Source organism: Mastomys coucha, unplaced genomic scaffold (assembly GCF_008632895.1).
Source record: "Mastomys coucha isolate ucsf_1 unplaced genomic scaffold, UCSF_Mcou_1 pScaffold20, whole genome shotgun sequence".
In the NCBI taxonomy this organism is placed as follows: Eukaryota; Metazoa; Chordata; class Mammalia; order Rodentia; family Muridae; genus Mastomys; species Mastomys coucha.
The window spans coordinates 77,728,812-77,746,918 of NW_022196903.1; the positions used below are offsets into that span (position 1 = coordinate 77,728,812).

The 18,107-nt window shown below is 49.3% G+C and overlaps 1 protein-coding gene across 16 annotated transcripts in view; it reads left to right on the forward strand.

Annotated features, from left to right (window-relative positions):
- Positions 1 to 9,266, forward strand: part of Dysf (dysferlin) — a 201,473-nt gene extending 192,207 nt beyond the window's left edge. For all 16 annotated transcript variants that reach the window (XM_031382343.1, XM_031382351.1, XM_031382347.1 and 13 more), the window contains 4 exons: positions 1,388 to 1,566; positions 4,017 to 4,126; positions 5,294 to 5,441; positions 9,029 to 9,266. In XM_031382343.1, the coding sequence (XP_031238203.1) occupies positions 1,388 to 1,566; positions 4,017 to 4,126; positions 5,294 to 5,441; positions 9,029 to 9,067 (476 nt within the window). In that variant the 3' untranslated portion in view covers positions 9,068 to 9,266. The remainder of the gene's footprint in view (positions 1 to 1,387; positions 1,567 to 4,016; positions 4,127 to 5,293; positions 5,442 to 9,028) is intronic.
- The last annotated feature ends 8,841 nt before the right edge of the window (positions 9,267 to 18,107 follow it).

Here is an 18,107-nt window from a genome sequence, read left to right on the forward strand (position 1 = left end):
TACTGGCCCTGGCATTCCCCTACATGGGGCATAGAACCTTCACAGGGCCAAGGGCCTCTCCTCCCATTAATGACCAACTTGGCCATCCTCTGTAGACTGCATTTTCTAATCACATATTTTATATCTCAAAAGAGAAACAGAGAATTCAGCCCATGTATGCCAGTGTTCACCCGCCCACCCAGATGTCTGCAGTTGTCACAGGGGGAAGATGATTTATGCCCACCATCAGATGAATGGATACACAAAATATATTGTCTCCTTGTGGCATATGATTCAACTGTAAAAAACATATTGACATGAAGGGATATGGACAGACTCTGAAAACAGCTTTTCAATGAAATATGCCTGACGCCTAAGGACAGACGTCTGTAACTACAAGAGGCATGTCCACACAGACACGACAATGCTGGTGTCCAGGTCTGAAGGGACAGGAGAGTTATAGCTTGGTAGTCAGTCTCTCTTCAGGGATGAAAACTTTCTGGAAGCAGTGGTGATGGCTGTGCAACACTGTGATTCTATCTAATGCTGCCGAATGAACTCTTAGAATTACTTGGGGGTTGGCAGGTGGCCCAGTGGGTAAAATGGAGTGCTGCTTACTGGCTCACTCCCTATGGGGTGTTCAGCGTGCTTTCTTACATAATTCAGGAGCACCTGCCTAGGGGTGGCACTGTCCACACTGGGCTGGGCCTTCCTACATCAACTATTAATTGAGAAAACGGCCAACAGGACAATTTAATGGAGGTATTTTCTCAGTCAAGGTTCAGACTTCCCAGATGACACTAGCTTGTGTCAAGAGGAATAAACAAACTTAACTAGCATACACACACACACACACACACACACACACACACACACACACACTCACTCACACACTCTAACACACACACTCACACACACACACTCACCTTCAATATATATGTATATATACATATATATACACACACATACATATACATTCACACAGATATATACATATATACACACATATGTATATGCACACACATATGCATATGTATGTAGGTATATACATATATACAGATTCATATAATGTAGGTATGTGTGTATGCATTTTATCATGATAAAAATCATTTATCAGTCGATGAATGGATGGGTGCATGAAGGGTTTGTACTGCAGAAGCAGGCATCTGTGCTCAGGGTGAGGAAACATAATAGGTAGATTATACACTCATGAATGGATGAATGGTGGGAGCTATATAGAGGGAGCAAGAGGCACTAGCCAGGAGCTGGGAGGCTGATGGAGTTGACCCTTGGCTGACCCATGAGTACAAGCTGAAGAGGTGACAATGAGCTTTTAAATCTGCCCACCCAGAGTGGCTCTAAGTGAACAGTGACTGCTGCATCCTCTAAGAGCATCACTCTGCCACAGGCTCCCTGCAGCTGGATCTTAACCGAATGCCCAAGCCAGCCAAGACGGCTGAGAAGTGCTCCTTGGATCAGCTGGATGACACCTTCCACCCAGAATGGTTTGTGTCCCTTTTTGAGCAGAAGACAGTGAAAGGATGGTGGCCTTGTGTGACAGACGAGGGTGAGAAGAAGATCCTGGCGGTGAGTCTGTCCTCTCTAGCCCCATGGAGAGCATGGGCTGTCTTTTCCATGGAGCCCAGGGGTACACATACACATATGAATGCATGTGTACAGGTATGGGAGGCCAGGTCAATTTCTGCTGCTAATCTTCAGGTTCCTGCTACTTTGCTTTTTGAGATAGGTTCTCTCATTGGCTTCCAGCTCACTCATTAGGCTAGCTGTCTTCCCAGCAAGCCACAGGGAAATGTCTGTCTTTGTTTCCTAAGTCCTGGCATTTCAAATTTATCACCATCACTGGGTTTCTCTGTGAGTTCTGAGGCTCTATCTGAGGTCCAAAGGTTTGCATGATGAACACTTTATAGACTGAGCCTCTCTCAGGCCCTCTTCTCTGTCTCCATTTCCCAATGTCCTCCTCTCTCCGGGCTCTTATTACAGAGAGACCTGTTCAACAGACAAATGGCCTTATAGAGATTAGTCCTGAGTATCCCTGTGACTGGGGCTTCCTGCTGGATGGACAGAGGCCATGCCTCTTCTGTTTGTGCAGCACTTTCTCAGGGATCATTCTTGCTGGACAAAGGTCTGCTCTGGCAGGTGGGGAGGGGTGGACAGAGGACCAGGGTGAACAGTCCTTCCCTCAAGTCCAAAGCGGCCCTAGGGAGGAAGTTAATCCCTCTCTGGTTCCTTAGAAAGAGGAGTTGGCCAGCCCTCAAGTGACTCTTGTAGTGAAATATCCTTGTTGTACAGAGACTCAAGATAAGCAAAAAGAAATACATCCCAAAGGGAAAAAAAACAGCAAGGTACATGCGCAGATATTGTGTTTCACTACACAAGTGAAGAGAGTTATTTCCCTAGTAATTAAAGAACTATTTTTAGAAAATGCTTTTGATCTATTAAATTGGATTAAAAAACATAAAAGAATTGGAAATGTTTATGCTGGTAAAGTTTCAGGAGACAAACCTCAGTCCCCTGTGCTGGGGTTTCAGGGTTTGTTTCAGTGTGTGGGGAAGCAATTAGGTACTGTACAGTTCAGGAATTAACAACGCCTATCTATGGCCATACCACTTCTAAACTCTCGTCTCAAGAAATAACCAGATAAAATTAAAAATGTAGGTTCTGAGATGTTTGTTGTGCTATTATTTATTCCTCTCACAAAGCTGAAAATGACACAAAATAACCCAAATAAGTAGTTACTAAATAAACTATGGCAAACCAACCGTGGGCTGCTTTACAATCGTTAGAAACCAAACTTTAAATAATATATAATTATATAGTGAAATGCCTCCCAAGTGAAAAGCTATAGAGCTACGTGCACAGAGCTGTGCCTCACACACTTGCAGCTCCGATGAGTAAGAACGTTGGGGATGGGGATGGAGGGATGGCACAGTCCTTTTCTAGAGGACCCCAGTTCAGTTCCCAGCACCTACATTGTTTGGCTCACACATAATTACCTGTGACTCCAACTCAAGGGGATCCAGTGCCCTCTCCTGGCCTCCTCAGTCACCTGTGCACCTCTCTGAATGCACATGTGCACACACTCACACTCTATCTCGCAAGTAAAACATGTTAATAAAATAAAATAAAACATTAGAAAGCTTAAAATGGTAAAATAAAGAAAGAATACTGGGGACACCTGTCTCCACGTAAGTGGACTTCTTCACTACATACAGTTCTGTAATTTCTGGATGCTTCTGTGATTATAACAACCCAATGTTTCAGAAGTGTATACATTGTCATAGTTGGCTTTTCTGTTGCTGCTATAAAACACCACGAAGAAATTCAACTCGAGGAGGAAAGGGCTTGTTTCTTTGGCTTACAGGTCACAGCCATCACTGAGGGGAGCCGAGGTAGAACTTCAGACAGGAACCCGGAGACAGGAACTGAAGCAGAGGCCATGGAAGGGTCTGCTTACTTGCCTCCTTTGGCTTGCTCAGCTGCCTTTCTTCTACAGCCCAGGGCCACCTGACCAGGGACAGCACTACCCATGTCAAAAGACAATTAAGAAAATACTGCACAGATATGCTCACAGGGCAATCTTTTCTATCTAATTCTTCAGTTGAGTCTCTCTTCCCATTTAAGCTCTATTTTGTACCAAGTACAAATTCTAAATTGAAAATCTATTTCAATTGCCAAGTAGGCAATCGAAGCTAACTATGATACCTGTTTATTTTATTTGATGTATATGCTTGTGTCTGAGTGTATGTATGTGTACCATATGTGTAACGGGTCCAGTAGATGACCTAAGAAGGTGTGGTGGTTGTGAATCACCATCTTTCTGTGAGTGGGGAATTGAACCAGATTCCTCTCCAAGGGAAGTAAGCATTCTTAAATGCTGAACCATCTCTCTAGATGGTTTACCACAACCCTATATCTTAAAAATAAAACTAAAAAATAAAAATTTCTATTTGTCCTGGCCTGGCTCTGCTCTGCGTCACCGGCCAGAGGCCCCAATCAGGCTCCATTGATGTCCACAGGGCAAGCTCGAAATGACCTTGGAGATCGTTGCAGAAAGTGAACATGAGGAGCGGCCTGCTGGCCAGGGTCGGGATGAACCCAACATGAATCCGAAGCTAGAGGATCCAAGGTTAGTTGATTGTCCTCGGAAGCAGGCCACTACCATCTAGGAGACATCCAATACACAGCTTTACAGAGGCTACAAAGTCTTTACGGATTAAGAGACGCAGGCCATGGACACTTGGGCTCTTCAGCTAATTCATGAAGCAGGTGCAAAACCAGGCACAAGATGCAGGTCTGGTATCCTGGCAGTTGAAAGGCTGAGGCAGGAGGATAGTAGGTTCTAGGCCAAGCTGGGTTACATAGCAAGATATTGTCTCAAAATCCAAAACACAAACAAACAAATCAAATAGAAGCAGGCCCCATAGAACTAGTTTTCTATGAATATTGTATCAAGCATACTATACTGCAATCTGGAATACTATACTGTCCTGGAATCTTCTATGCTGGGAAGCTACCTCCATTTCACAGACAAGACTTGGCTCACTGATGTTAAATGTAGTCATTCTAGCTAAGAAATGGGAGAGGGGATCTGAAGTTCTCCAGCTTCCTGGACAGTTGCTGAAGATGCTTTTGGGGCTCAGTTCAAGGCTGTGTTTGGCATAGGTGGCTCGCTTTATCAGGATGCCATCCTCAGGGTCTGGGGTTAGAGAACATGGTTGGGATCCGATGGATAAAGGGGGAAGTCCCAAGACCCGGGGCTAGCCAGCACATGTTAAAATGACCATGACTGAGAAGCAAAGCCCTCTGTGCTTTTTGAGTTGTGGTGCTGCTAAAGGAGAGGGGGTTGTAGTTCTTTGTTAGGAGTGAGAGATAGAAGAAGTAGGCTTCTTTGGCTTCTCTACTGTCCATCCTTCCAAAGTCCAGCCCAGCCATGTACACAGGGGCAATCTGCGTGGCTTACCTGGGGGCCAGTGTACCCTCAGTCACCAAACAGAGCATCCTGGAAGCTGAGCCCCACTGCCAAGCATGTGGTCTGTGACTGAGTGTGGGTTCAGAAGGAGAAAGGGCTGTGAGGAAGAGGTCCTGATGATGGGGCTCAGCAGCACCAAGAATGCTGGTGGTACAGGCAAGCATCATCTAGGCAGAGGCTCTGGGGGGAAGGGCTGAGGGCTTGGAGGCAGGGTGCCTCTCTCCCATAGCCAGGCTATTTGACAAACTGTCCCAGCTGAAAGCAGTGTCTGGAGGAATCAGTCCTGCAGAGGTGCTCAGCTGACCTCTGGGATCTCACTTCCAGGCGCCCCGACACCTCTTTCCTGTGGTTCACCTCCCCGTACAAGACCATGAAGTTCATCTTGTGGCGACGCTTCCGATGTGCCATCATCCTCTTCATCATCCTCTTCATCCTCCTGCTCTTCCTGGGTGTCTTTGTCTACGCCTTCCCGGTGAGCAGGGCTGATGTGGGAAGATGCTGCCTTGGGGAAGTCCCTTCCTTTTCACGTGCTCCAAGAACCTGGTGGCAACCATATCACTGGTTAGACTCAGTAGTAGTTGCTGTGCCACTGAAAAACCCACTTCAACATGGCTAGGAACTCTCAGAAACTTCAGCCCTGGAGCTTTCTGTATGACTTGCACAGGAAGCTACACTGCTTGGAGACTCTCTTCTTTAAGAGACTTGTGAATCTTGTAAATTTCAGGAGCATCCTGAGACTTGTAAGTTTTGTTTGCTTCCTGAACCTTAACAAGATAAGTTTGGAGGAAATTCACACAAGGGCCTTGGGCCTAGGGTGGCCCAGGAGCCTGTTGAAGGGTGGAGTAGAGCTTGGCAAGGGGTGGTGGTGGTGGAAGGGAAAGTATGAGGTGATGGAGCAGGGGCTGGCCCAGGAGTCCCTCAGTGGTAGGGTGCATACTTGGGGTCCCTTTTTATATGATAAGAAGTCAATTAGCATCTGGTAAAGAGACACCTGGGCCACCAGGGGCATAACATCTGGGGCTGCTGGGTCCTTAGCTCCCTGGCTCTGCCTGTGGGGTAGTTGTGGGGCAAGCCTCTGTCCTCTGTCCCTGCTTCTGGCTTTTACAGCTCTCTAAGGCCCTTGAAAATGCCTGGCCCTCCAGTGTCTCTTGAGGCTTCAAGGTGTTGAAGTACTGTTAGGCTGCCTCTAGAGTTTTTTGTGGTAATTTTAGATGGGAAAAACCAAACTTTCTTTCCTTCTTTCTTTCCTTCTCTCTCTCTCTCTCTCTCTCTTTCTTTCTTTCTCTCTCTTTCCCCTTCTCTTTCTTTCTTCCTTTCTCTCTCTCTCTCTCTCTCTCTCTCTTTCTTTCTTTCTCTCTTTCTCTTTCTTTCTTTCTCTCTTTCCCCTTCTCTTTCTTTTTTCTTTCTTTCTCTCTTTCTTTCTTTCTTTCTTTCTTTCTTTCTTTCTTTCTTTCTTTCTTTCTTTCTTTCTTTCTTTCATTTATGAAGATTCATTTTAATGAGTGCTTGTCTGTGCGTGTTTCCATGTGAATATGTGCCACCTGTGTGCAGATGCCCCTGGAGGCCAGAAGAGGGCATCACTGGCTCCCTTGGAGCTCCAGTTATAGGAGGTCATGAGTTGTCTGACATGAGCATTGGGAACAGGATTTGTAGCTCTCTTCACTGCTGAGCCAAATCTCCAGCCCACAAACTTTCCACATCAACACTCAAAGTCGCATCAGGTCCAGAGAGGGGAAGGGACTGTTAGTGAGCTGCACAGCTGCCTGTGGGCAACTCAAGGCCATGGCTTGATATGGTTGTCACTGAGAACCATATGACATCCTGGTCACCATCTCAGACTAGAGAAGCTGCTCGGAAGATTATCCCTAGGTGTACTGTGTGCTCTGCGACTCCTCACAGGAGGAAGAGATGGGTAGAAAGGCCCCCTCCACCAAGAGCCAAGCACTGGGCTGCCTGATTAGTGTATCCTGCATCTTCGAAGGAAAGGTCAAGACCACAGATCATCCTGCATTGCTCCAACCTGCACAGACCTTAAGTAGCTGCAGAAGGGGCTTCCAGGTTTAGCTGTTCAGGCTCCTGTTGTCTTTATGGCCACAGTGGCAGGAAAGCCTATAACAGCATGGCTGGTGGCTGTGGTCACAGGCTGGGCATTGTGCACCAGCTATGGTTACCTTGCTCCCTTTCCATTGCTTGCTGGACTCGGCAGGAAGCTGAAGTCAACTAGTCAAACTGGGGTCTTGAGTGGGTCCAGGCCGTGAAGGCTGAAGTTGGTGCCATGTAAGGGGACATGTTAAGGAAAGGAAGATAACAAATACGGCATCAAGAGTCAAGTCTCCTGAGGGTTGTGGGGGGAGTGTGCTTACAAGTACAGTATCCTGGGCCCAGCTGCCACCAAAGGTGACCTGGGACTGCTGGGATTGGTGCCTGGCAGCTGGACCATGTAGGGCTGTGGAAGTGAGGTAGGGATAGCCTGTTCTTCTGGCCCAGCTTAGGTCACCTTCTCTCAAGTGGTGTGATCAGCTTCTACTCAGAGAATGGGGTGGCTTGAGTAAGTAAGTGTCAGTGCTCAAGAGGGGAGGGCCTTGGGGCCCCCAGGGAGAAGGCTTGAGGCAGACACCTAAGGAATAATAAGGCCACTGAAGACTGTGGCTGACAGTTAGAAAGCAGGGCTGGGATACGCTCTGCTTCTCCAGGTATGGTCCAGTGAACCCCAGCTTCAGTGTCACTGGGAAGCTTCCAGGACACAAGAGTTCTGGGCTGGCTCAGCAGGAAACTGCCCTCTGTAACCTGCTCTTGTAGGAGACAGAGCATTGTTCTTGAACCTAGGAGCATGAGCTCCACAGACTTCCGATGGGCTCAGGTCAGGTTCTGTTTGTTTCAAACTGTTGCATGATAAACAGAATCCCTTATTTATGGGCCTAGAGGGCAGGGGCATGTACGAAGTGCCAATCTCCATGGCTGTTAAAGTGCTTACCCAGATCTTGCTCTGCTGAACCCAGCCCTGTGAGGCCCATAGGTCCTAAGTCTCAGGGCTGTGGCTGGAACAAAGGCCAGTCCCTTCTAGACTGGGGACCGTTAGGTTCTTGAAGATGGATGAGGAGAACTTTTGGGAGCCGAGTAGAGAGTCTCAGGCTCCAGTGGCCGAGTTACCTTCTTCTCATTTTCCTAGGGTATCTTCTTGATGCACTGACCTCCCAGAGCAGCAGAGAGCACAGGTGGATTCAGCCCAGGGCTTCAGGCTCCAGGGCCCCCAGGATTAGGCTACACACCTTCTGCTTGCAGACCTGGCTACAGCCTAGAATCCCATCTCTGTCTATCCAAGTGTCTAGTCACTTGGCCTGTCTTGTCCCTGGGCCTGTCAGCTCACCTGCTTTCAGCTAGGTGGTGCAGAGGGCCTATTCTGGCCAGTGCAGAGGACCCAAGTTGCTCCAGCCCAGGTTGGACCACCGCCATTGTCCCCATAGGAGGGATGAGGGGGGCCTTCTGACTTCTCTGGCCCCTCTGAGCCTGCTGGGAGCAGGGCCAGATTGGGGCAGAAGTGATTTGGCGGAGAAGGAGGACCGGCTTTGTTTCCAGGGTTGGCTTTCCAGGCCGGCGCTGGAGAACATGCTGTCCCAATTAGGAGGCCTGTGTTGTGTTGTGTGTTTTTCATGGCGTTTGGGGGGAGTGGTGGGGAGGGGAAGCTCTGCCAGGCCCGCAGTGGGAAGGGCTTTGTGGAGGGTGCTAGCTCCTGTTAGGGGGGTCATCCTATGTACCAACACCCTATTCTCTGTCTTTCTGGACAGAGGCTTGGTAATGGGCCTGCTTGTGGGCATGAGAGGAGGGGACTAGGAGCCATGGAGATGGACAGCATCAGCTTCGCTTTGCTTGATGGAGAAGGGGTGTCATTACGGTAGAGTGTACAGCTGCCCATGGGCTGGTAGGTAGCAAGAGTAGGCTGCCCGCAGGTGGTGAAGACCCAGGCGCACAACTACCTACCTGCAGCTTTACTCCCAGCCTCGAGGACAACAGCTCCCACCATGCTTTCCGAAGGGCTTACCATGTGTCTCTTCCTCCTAGAACTATGCGGCCATGAAGCTGGTGAAGCCCTTCCGATGAAGACGTCTGCTCTGGAGAGGGGGGCGCAGGCTGCCTCCCGGCCCAGGACTAGCTGCTCCTCCACTGCTCTGGGGCCTGGTGGTCTTGCGCATGTCCATGGAGTTCTTGGGATCACGCTCTTTTCATCTTCTCTTTCTCTCCTAGCCCGACTCTCCTCTGGATAAACTCCTTGGCTATCTCAGTATAAAGCAGACAGAACCAGAAAAAAAAAAATTACTATGTGTCTGGAGTTCCTGAGTGAGAGAGACTGTGTGGGTGGGAGGGGGTTGTCGGGGGAGATCAGGGTGCTGGTAGAGTATTGTCATTTCTGGGCCTCAGACTGGGAGGATGGCCTGACCTCTGGCTTTGACCTTGTCACACACAGTTCTGCGATTCTTCGGCACTGCTTTCATAGCTTGCTTTAAATATCTGGCTGAATCAAGACACCTTTTCCTTGTGGTCTGAAGCTTGGCCTTGGCCTTGGTCTGAAATTTCCTGCGGGAACCAGACTTAATCCTCAGAAGCAGCAGGACTGCACTCAGAAAACGCAGAGCTGGAAGACTCCAGCTCTGAGGCTTCCAAAAGAGAGGCCTCTGCCTCAGGGCCTAGAGTGCTGGCTGTCTCTTCCCTGTCACCAGGAGGCTTCTCCTATTTCCTACTGTGAGCTGGTTCCCCTGGCCCAGGTCCCTGGGCCCTGGAGGAATTCTCCCCCTCAGCCTCTCCATTATCTCCTCCCTCCCAGGACTGTGGGATTCAGGCTGAGGTACCACCTGATTGACATGACAGAGTTGGTACCCAGTTACTCTTGCTTCATGTTGGGCCAAGAGAACCTGGCAGTCAGGCCTTGAAGGCTTGCTGCCTGAGTCCAGGAGGCAGGAGCACGCCTCCCCCAGAAATCAAAGCAGGGACATGAGGCTGCAAGCCCTTTGGGAAGGTCCCACCTAGTGAGGAGGCCTTGCTGGGTCTATGCCGTGTCCAACAGTATATGACGGTAGCCTTTGGGGGAACCAGAGGAGAGGAAGCAGGGGTCGCCCAGCCTCAGGAAGGGCCAGGGAGCTTTGTTCTTAAGATGACCTAGGATTTCTGATGTTTGGGAGGAGGAAGCTAGGAATAATCAGAGACATAGTGGAAGATAGAGTGTAGTGGAGCTGGTTTCTGTAGACAGAAAATGTTAGCTTGGAAAGGAAGTCAGTCAGTGAGTCAGTCAGTCAGTAAGTCAGTCCATGTTTTCCCCAGGTGCTAGAAGGTAAGAGGAACCCCTGCAGTCTCCCAGCTGCTTTGAAAGAGTCAGGAGGGCTATTGGGAACACTGTTTTTCTCTTATGGTTGATGTCTTAGGGTTTCTATTCCTGCACAAATATCATGACCATGAAGCAAGTTGGGGAGGAAAGGGTTTATTCGGCTTACTTTCACATTGCTGTTATCACAAAGGAAGCCAGGACTGGAACTCAAGCAGGTCAGGAAGCAGGAGCTGATGCAGAGGCCATGGAGGGACGTTCTTTACTGGCTTGCTTCCCCTGGCTTGCTCAGCCTGCTCTCTTATAGAACCCAAGACCTCCAGCCCAGGGATGGCACCACCCACAAGGGGCAATTGAGAAAATGCCCCACAGCTGGATCTCATGGAGGCACTTCCCCAACTGAAACTCCCTTCTCTGTGATAACTCCAGCCTGTGTCAAGTTGACACACAAAACCAGCCAGTACAGCCATGCACAACCATGCCTGGCCTGAGCTCTGAACTCAGATCCTTGTGCTCCTGTGGCAGGGTCTTTACTCCCTGGGCCACCTTCCCAGTTCATATCATATAGACTATTCATTATAACACTTTCCCCACAAAGTTAACCCAGTGTTTTAACCCAGGCTTTTTGTTTTTGTTTTGTTTTTTAATTACAGTAGCTTCCTGGTACTGTAACTCATACTTCAGGAAGTGATACCCTTTCCTTCTTTCTCCTACAAGGACACTGTCCTACCCTGCCCAAGCCTCTGCCACCGTTTCTGTCTCTCAGAGCTCAGGGTTCGCCAGCCTTTGTGTAAGTAGTCCTGAGTTTTCACAGCCCCCACAGCATGCTCCTCCTTCTGACCTGGCTTCCCTGTGAGTCTGGAGTGTCCCCAGGGTCTTGGATGGCTCCTGATCTTCCACTGACCAGGGTAACTGATTCCAGCCTGCCTAGCCCAGCTTCTCTCTGAGATGAGGTCTGTCTAACTTGTATGAACTGTTGACTGTAATCATCTTTATTGGGTTGGCCTATGGGGGATTGTCTCTGCTGTCAATCGATGTAGGAGGCACAGCCCACTAAGGACAGGAGCACTCCCTGGGCAGGTGGGCCTCAGCTGTGTAAGAAAACTAGCCAGCAAGTGCCATTCCTCTATGGTTACTGCGTGAGTTCCTGCCCTAAGTGTTCTCAGTGATGGGCTCTGACCTGAAAGTGTAAGTCAAGTAAACCCATTTCTACTCTAAGTTTTCTCTTAGTCAGAGGGTTTCGTCACAGTGATAGGAAGGAAGCCAGAAGAGGTCCCTTATGCCCAGAGGGAGATGGTGGGTGCACCTACACTCTTCCTTCCCTACATGGTGCTGACCAAGGTTCCCATTCTGCTCTCTGTCTACGGATCAGGAACGAGGTTGCATGTAGAGGTTTCACCAGATACACACACTCAGCACATCAACAGAGCTGATGCTGGCTCCCCAGTGCCCTGCAAACAGGCTGCTTCTGAGCTCAGCGTCAGGGCCTCACTTACTAACGTGCCCAGCTGCCAGCCTCCTTGAAGCCCAGAGTCCTGCCTTCTGCCTTATCTCTAGTCTTCTGCTCCCCATCCTTGGCCTCCAGGCCCACGGAGCTTCCCTCACTGTCCCAGGAGGGAGTAAGACTCATCTCATGCTGTTCCTGCTGCTCTGGCCAACTCTGAGCTCTGAGCTCCTCAGCACTGCCCTGAGATGGCTGCCACTTGCTGGTCTCTGACATGTCTCCAGGGCTAGATTCACATCTTGTTCTTCAATGGGTTCTCTTCTTTCACTGAAGGGATTTTGCTCAGGGCTGACTCAAGTCCTCTCAACAGCCAGGCCCTCAGAACCCACTCAAGAAGACTTTATGTTCTGACACGCTGTCAGTCTACCACATTAGAAATCATTCTGGGACCTAAGTGAGGGGGGAAAAAATCTCACTGTTAATAACCAGTTCAGTCAAAGGTATGACCTCTTGTATCCCAAAATTCAATTTCCTGCTGTTTTTAAGGACTTTCAAGAGAGATTCTACACACATACAGACACACATGCATACTTACACAAACATGTAAGTGCACAAAGCATATGTACACAAACACATACACAAACAAACTTGCTCATCCATTAGCCAAAATCATGTGTACACAAATATATACTTAAACACACACACAGATATACATATGCCAACACCAAAAAACATCACACATGCATATACATAGACATACAAATAGGTATACTTCCTGCAAATGTAAAACACAAACACAGATGCATGCACATGCATACAAATGTATGCAAACACAAACATATATATGTAAAAACATGCAAAAGGGCATATGCAAAACATTGTACATGCATACACGTAAGCATGTACACAGATGTGTACCCATGTAAACGCACATCACACAGACACATAGAAACAGATGCATATTCACACACAACACACAGGTAAACATTGAAATACACATTGTTTTCTTCTTTCAAGTCTGGTGTGACAGTCCTGGCTGGACAGGCAGGAAGATGGGCAGACTAAGAAAGCACTGCATACACAGAGCGATTACTGTGCCCCTCCCCTCTGTGCCCCAACTCTGGGACGCTCAAGTTTGTCTCAATCCTCTCTTCATGTGTTTCATAAATGTGGGATTATGGGATTTCCAGAGGAGCCAGGTGAGTGTCCCTGCCTGGGAGCTGGTGACAGCCAGGGTGTTGCAAGGGTTCACCTGGCTCACCAGTCCCCTCCTCATAGAGAGGTACGGAAGGTATGGTGGTGACTTTCCTGACCTGTTCTCTGGGGGAAACTGTGCCTGCACCAGCGCTTTCCTGTTACCCAGCCTCTGGGTTCTCCTCATTTCCTTGCCTTTGTTCTGGGGTGTCCCTACCACACACAGCTGGCAGATGAGGTAAATGTGAGCAGAAACTGAGAGAGGCAGAGGCAGACAGGCAGAGGAAGCATGCCAGGAGGGAGTCCAAGTGCCTGTGAGCGGGAGCCATCCTCAAGTGGCTCGTCCCTTTGCTGAGCAGAGCTGGCTCCACTCTGCTTTCTCCACTTACCCAAAATGTGGAAGAAAAGGAGAAAGCAATGGACATACCCTGTGCAAGCCCCACACTCAGCCAGGCTGGCCTGGCACCCAGTTTCCTAACCAGCTGTCTGTGGACCCAGGGCTTCCCTAAGGCTCCATTTTCTTCCTGTGGGCTGTGTGTGTGTGTGTGTGTAGGGGAAAGGGAGGTAGGTTCAGTTCTAGAAGAGGGCAGGAGCTGCCCCAGCCCTCGTTCTCCAGCTGGGCTCAGACCCACCTGTGCTCTTGCCTGTCTTAGGCCTAGACCAGAAACTGATTCCCTGCTGTTTCAGCATCTGCTCAAATCCTGGGAACTTTCAAAGGATCAGTTTTCAAATTTGACCAAGAATAAATGGTAAAAGACCAAAACCTAGAAAGAAATCATTTAAATGAATAAGCCTGATCCCTGCCTCCCCCCAACACACACGGAAGGGGGATTGGCCATTCATACAGAATAGAACCATACACACAGACATACACCTACACACACAAGTAGGACCATTCACACACACATAGTAAGACCATCCATACACACAAACACAGTGGGACCACACACACATACACACACACACCATTCATATAGTGAATCTAAATTCAGATCATATAGTGAGACTAAATGCTTTTTATATCATTCTCACTCTGACCTGCTTGGTCCTCTCTACCAGGCTAACTCCAGAGAAGCAGAGGAAGGGATCAAAGATGACCCAGGCAAAGGGAACAAGAAAGGACAGCACTGTCCAGGGACAGTACTCCAGGGACAGTACTCTCTTGGACCTACCCAGAAGTGAAGATACAGCTAGCTGGCTTGGGGACATAGCCACTAGGGATAGATGGCTTGGGAGCACCCCCACTGGAGAATGGTCAGCTTGGGAGCACTTCTACTTGCAGGTGGATGGTTTGGGAGGATTTTCTCTCGAGGCTGGCTTGGTTGGGAGTACCCTACTGGTATTCACTTTGGAAGATTACACTACTGCAGGGACCCAAGCGCCAGAGTAGTGTGGCCCAGTTCTCTCAGGGCCAGAGACTCCCTAGCTGGCAGATTCTAGGTCATAGAGCTTCTGGGATGTGGGTGCTAAAGTTGGAGTGTCTGGAACCCTGGACATAGTGTTCCGTGTCTGCAACTAACAGCCCCTGGGAATGCTGGTAGCTCTCTCTTGGGGGAGGTGATGCAGATGCCAGGAGGTGCTAGATGTGGGTAAGGAGCCAGGGTGCCTTCTGACACTTGAGCTCCAACTACCACCTGGCCCCAAATGTGGTGCAGAGCCTGTAGACCAATAGTTCTCAACCTGTGGGTCGTGACCCCTTTGGGGGGGTCAAATGACCTTTCATAGGGATCACCTAAAACCATCAGAGAGCACAGATATTTACATTAATGATTCGTGACAGTAACATAATTAAAGTTACAAAGTAGCAACAGAATACTTTTGTGGTTGAGGGGGTCACCACAATGTGATGAACTGTCTTGAAGGCTCTCAGCGTTAGGGAGGTTGAGAACCATTGATAGAGACAGACTTACCTGTCGACTCAGCTGTACCTGCTCACTACCTGGTCCTCTTAGACCTGGCCACAGACGTGGGCACACACGAGAAGGACAGGCATCCTGAGCGTGCTTTCTCTTTGAGCGTGCCTGCATGCATGTATGTGTTTCCCACTGTCAGCCAGAGCACATGCTGGAAATGCAAGCAGAAAAGAGTGCGTGGATGTGGCCGTCATCGGGGATAAATTAATCCCAGACATGTAAAGCGCTTGCTTTCTTCATTCTCAGCTCAGCTGCAAATTCAATTACTACTCCTTGCCAGCTACTGAAATAAGGGGACAAGGAAGTACGTGGCTGGGTCTGGAAAATGGGGTGGGGCAGGGGACCCTTTTGGATCTACCTCCTTGTCCCCCCTGCTGTTGTCCCAGATCCAGGAAAGAGTGGCAGACATTCCCTAGTTCCCCAGTCAGCTCATACATGCTGGCCTGGAGGCCTGGGGGAGGTGTGGAAGTGGCAGAGACAGGCTAAGGGGCCCCAGGGCCCAGGGAGGCCTCAAAGCTTATGTGCTCACCCATCAGGGAGGAAAACGTGGGTCTCTCAGATGGTGTATATTATCTCTGCAAAGCTTTCCGTGGGCCTCCCTGAGTTCTGCTGAGAACAGTCTGGCTTGTCCTTAGATCCCTCTAAACCGAGGTCTTAGTCTACAGACAGGCCTGGGGAAGCTCCTTAGCTCAAGAATGTCCCTCAGAGATCAAACTGTCTTTGGAAATCCCCTTTCTGTGGGTTGTGTTCATGCCTTCCCTAGACTAGGAAGGGAGTATCCCCCTCAGGCGGCTGCATTCCCTCTCCAGCAGAGACGTGTTATCTTCCTGTCGGGACCAAATGGCTATGGTTGTGCTCAGAGAAAGTGGGTAGTTTGAATATGATTGGCTCGTGGGAAATGGCACTATGAGGAGGTATAACCTTGTTGGAATAAGTGTGTCACTGTGTAGGCAGGCTTTGAGGGTCCCTCCCGCTCCAGCTTTGCCCAGTGCAGGAAAGAGCCTCCTTCTGGCTGCCTGCACAAGAGAGTCTCTCTCCTGGCTGCCTTCGGATCAAGATGCAGAACTTTCAGCTCCTCCGGCACTGTGTCTGCCTGCATGCTGCCATGCTTCCCGCCATGATGATAATTGTTCTGAACCAATGAAATGGTTTTCCTTTATGAGAGTTGCCTTGGTCATGTGTCTTCACAGCAATGAAAACCCTAACTAGACAGTAGTGCTTGAGTTTGGAAGGGGAAGTTTGGGTAGATTGGTGGATGTCATTCTTGTGCATGGAGAGAATGTGGGTTCTGAGTGGTCATTAGAGACAGCAAAGCTCAGGGAAAGGAATGTGAGGGAAGAATGGTCTTGGTGACCTCAACATGAAGTAAAGCTCTTGCTGAGGAGACCTTGGAAGCTCCACTTCAGGTTGAGGTAGGGCTTCGGGGACCTTGCGCTTAACCTTGGCCTCACCTCTTGATGGTGATTGCCCCAAGAATAAGAACAGTGCCTAAGGAACACTTCCAAACATGGAGGATGGGAGGAGGGGAGAGTGGAGGAATAGAGACTGGGATCCAGGGAGTGTGTAAGTAGCGGGTGGCTGTGGCAGTCCTTAGTCCCAGTGCTAAGAGGAGGCCAGCTCCTCCTTCTATCCCCTCTCTTCTCCTGTCTTTGGGAGGTGGGCAACCTCAGGAAAGAGGCCAGTGAGCTTCCAGAAACCCAGCCTCCTTCACCTCCAGAGCTGCTTTACTTTAGGGTGAGCCTGAAGCTGGAGGCCAGTTTCCCTGCAAGGCAGGAGGTCTTAGAAGGAGCCTTGGATCCCTTGAACCACTATGGCACTAGGCATATCTATTACTTAACTGGCATTGGCATCAGGTAGCCTGTTTCAATTAGTTTGTTTCTGAGACAAGTTCTCTAGCCCAGGTTAGCTTCAAACTCACTATGTGGCTGAAGATGTCCCTGATCCTCTGGAGCCTCCTGCGTCTGTCACCCAAGGGCTGAGAGAATGTTCCTTTCCCCAGTTTTGAAGGAGCTGTTTTTTTTTTTTTTTTTTTTAGATATTTTCTTTATTTACATGTAAATTTCTCCATTCCCAGTTTCCCCTCCAAAAACCAAAGAAACAAACAAAAACAACAAAAACAAACCCCTGTTGCCTCCCCCCTCCCCATGCCTGCCACCCCGCCCTCTCCCACTTTCTGGCCCTAGCATTCCCCTACACTGGGGCACAGAACCTTCACAGGGCTGAGGTCCTCTCCTCCTATTGCTGATCGAATTTGCAATCCTCTACTATACACATGCTGCCAGAACAATCAGACTCCTCCATGTGCAGTCCTTGGTTGGTGGTTGAGACCCTGGGAGCTCTGAGGGTACTACTTAGTTCATATTGTTGTTAGTCCTAAGGGGCTGCAAACCCCTCAGCTCCATTGGTCCTTTCTCTAACTCAGAAGGAGCTGCTTTCAGATGAGAAATGTTAAACATGAGGATGTCCCAGAAGCACACATAAAGGAACCCAACTCCTGTGTGGTGCCTGAGCCGCTCTCACACTGTAGCTCCCAGATGCTCTTAGAGCTCTGGTGGGGGTAGAAGCGGGAGGCACGGGACCACTTAGCAGAAATAGGCAGTGTTTGCCTTTACTTGACAATATTTATGGAGTGGCTGCCACGCTCTGGCTAAGAGTTAAGCATGGGAGACTTGCCTGTGTGAGGAAAGGCCTCTCTGGTCATGGCGCCTGAGAACAAGGACTTCAGGTGGACACAGGCTGAATGATGGCTGTAAAATTGAAGGGAGGGGAGATTTTAGAGTGACTGTTCTTTTCAGAGGGGAGACTGAAGTGAGAGGTAGCCATGTAAACCTGGGGTGAATCTTCCCAGCAGAGGCCACAGCGTGTCCAAAGAACCCAAGGAAAGAGTAGGTGTGGGCTGTGGCCTCTGTCTCTTGTGTAACTCACCTTAGACTTCTGGGCCAGTGTCACTTGTTAGTCTCGATTGTCAATTTGATGGGGTTAAGAGTCGAGTGGAAGCAGATCTTAGGCTAAGCCTGTGAGGAATCGTCTAGAGGAATTCGCTTCAGTAAGGAAGGAAGGCCCACCCTGAGTGTGGACATACCATTCGATGTACTGGGGTCTCAGTCAGAATAAGAAGGAAAAGGCTGAGCTGAGCACCGGCTTTCACTTCTCTGCTTCCTGACTGTGGATGCCATGTGATCAGCTGCTCCAGGCTCCTGCTGCTGTGACCTCCCTACCAAGATGGACTTGCAAGCGGAACAGTGAGCTACAATCAACTCTTCCCTGAGGTAC